This window comes from Dioscorea cayenensis, unplaced genomic scaffold (genome assembly GCF_009730915.1).
Source record: "Dioscorea cayenensis subsp. rotundata cultivar TDr96_F1 unplaced genomic scaffold, TDr96_F1_v2_PseudoChromosome.rev07_lg8_w22 25.fasta BLBR01000237.1, whole genome shotgun sequence".
Taxonomy (NCBI): domain Eukaryota; kingdom Viridiplantae; phylum Streptophyta; class Magnoliopsida; order Dioscoreales; family Dioscoreaceae; genus Dioscorea; species Dioscorea cayenensis.
This window is the reverse complement of record NW_024086628.1, coordinates 159,025-161,215: the sequence shown is the minus strand read 5'-3', so window position 1 is coordinate 161,215 and position 2,191 is coordinate 159,025. Positions and strand designations below refer to the sequence as shown.

General features: G+C 43.1%; 1 protein-coding gene across 1 annotated transcript; it reads left to right on the top strand.

Moving 5' to 3' along the window:
• The first annotated feature begins 1,137 nt into the window (after positions 1–1,137).
• Positions 1,138–1,968, top strand: LOC120253897. Its single transcript, XM_039262101.1, has one exon. It carries the CDS (start codon positions 1,138–1,140, stop codon positions 1,966–1,968), a length of 831 nt encoding a protein of 276 aa, XP_039118035.1.
• Positions 1,969–2,191: the final 223 nt, after the last annotated feature.

Here is a 2,191-nt window from a genome sequence, read left to right as displayed (position 1 = left end):
GTTGGTGATAGAGAGAGCCATGTCAAGGGTTGCAGTGATGGATGATGATCCAGTGATGTTGAGAGAAGAGATGGAAGCCGAAGAAATAGCAAACTCCAGCATCCAAGGACGGAAGAGAAACCAACATAGAATTGATATGAGGATGATCAGTGTAAGAACTAAAATGGTAGAGATGGCAGCAAACAACATTTTCATGAAGCCATATGAGTTCTGCATCTTTGTGTTATCATGTGGAAACAACACATCCTTATCATCCATTATGTATATAGTGTTGGATTTGCGTAGTCAACCCAAGCTGAAGATGCTGACTTGCTGAGTAGGATGAAGACTGTCCACATTGGAGAAGCTGGTGCTGAGCTAGGATTGGACTACTGTGGAGTTGGACCACATTGATGAGCCATCATTGGTCGGCGCCGTTAGCCGGTCCTTTATGGTGTGTTTTTGAGTCTTAGGTGTAGGAGTTTGAATGGTTAAGGTCTTAGCTATTATGATGGCTGTAATTGGTTAGATTTTGTTGGGTAGTTATAACTACCAAGTATGTCATGTATGGAAGCCAATATGAATGGAAGGCTTCAACTAATATTATCCTGCATTGTTCTTGCTATCCTCTCTTAATTTTTGCTTCTTCTACCAGCTGCACATCCTAACAGTGGTATCAGAACCAGGAGGCCAGTTGCACGTCCAGCTGCCTGTTTGACTGCTCATCGGAGATGCTTCTCCTCAAAGGCTGCTGCTTATCCTTCTATACAAATGGGTGAAAGTTGCAATGTTACTGAAAACACCTCCACTTCAATCCCAGTTTTCAGAGGTGAAGGGTACTCCTTATGGAGCTTTCAAATGAAAACCTTATTAAGGTTTAAAGGGCTGTGGGGTATAGTAGAAGAAGGCATTGGTGAGAAAGAAGATAAGAAGAAGAAGACGGAGGAAGATGAAGAGGAGCTGGAGGAGAGACACAAGCTTGACGCTCACGCGCTCTACCTACTTCAACGCTCTCTGGATGCCAAGATTCTTATCTGAATTGCTGAAGCAAACACTGCTCAACAAGCATGGAGAATAATACAAACTGAGTATCAAGGTGATGAAAAGATAGTTACGGTGAATCTTTATGGCTTAAAGACAGATTTTGATGAGGTAAAGATGAAGAATGGGGAGAAAGTTCAAGAATACATTAGCCATGTTCTCGATATCGTATACAAAATCAGGGTTCTTGGAGAAGCTCTAGCTGAACAAGAGGTTGTTTTTAAAATCATGAGAACCCTCACCCCAAACTATCGCCATGTAGTATCATCCATCCTGGAAGGAAATGATATCAAAACACTGACAGTGGAGAAACTGAGTGGGTCCTTGAAGAGCCATGAAGCTATTCTTGCATTATCAACAACTGATGAAGAAGTTAAAGCCCTGCAGGCTGAAACTACACCATCCTGGCCTGGTGAAAACAGTAACTCAGGAGGACGAGGCAAAGGGAGAGCTTCCTTTAGGGGTCGCTTCAGAGGAAGAGGTCGAGGTAGAAGTACTGACCGAGCCTATCTTCAATATCACATATGCAAGAAATATGGGCATGTGAAGGCACAATGCTGGAATAGAGAGAGTGACGCCAATGTGACTGAGGAAGAACCGGTTGTTGAAGAGCAAAAGCTGTTCATGGCCAGTGGAGGAAGATGTGTTGAAGCATCATCGGTGTGGCTCATCGACAGCGGGTGCTCCAATCATATGAGTGGCATAAGAGAACATTTCCATGATCTTGATGAGAATGTTCAGCAAGTGGCGAGGCTTGGAGATGGGAAGACCATCAAGGTTGAAGGTGTTGGAACTGTTGAGTTTCAAACAAACAATGGGAAGATAAAATACTTAAAAGAAGTTCAATTTGTCCCACAATTAGCCCACAATTTGCTGAGTGTGAGCCAACTCATTCTCACGGGATATACTGTAACCTTCTCAAACAAGGAGTGTACCATTCTTGATTAAGAAGGAGACACCGTGCTTGTTAAAGTTCCTATGGGTACTCATAGGCTTTTCTCCCTTGAAGTTGAAGACATAGGTGCAGCATATGTTGCAAGACAACACTCATCATCCACTTCATTATGGCACAAACGATTTGGTCATCTCAACTGTGGGAGTCTTCAAAGGATGGCTAAAATGAAGATGGTGCTTGGTCTGCCTCCCATGACTACAACAGACAAATGCAAAC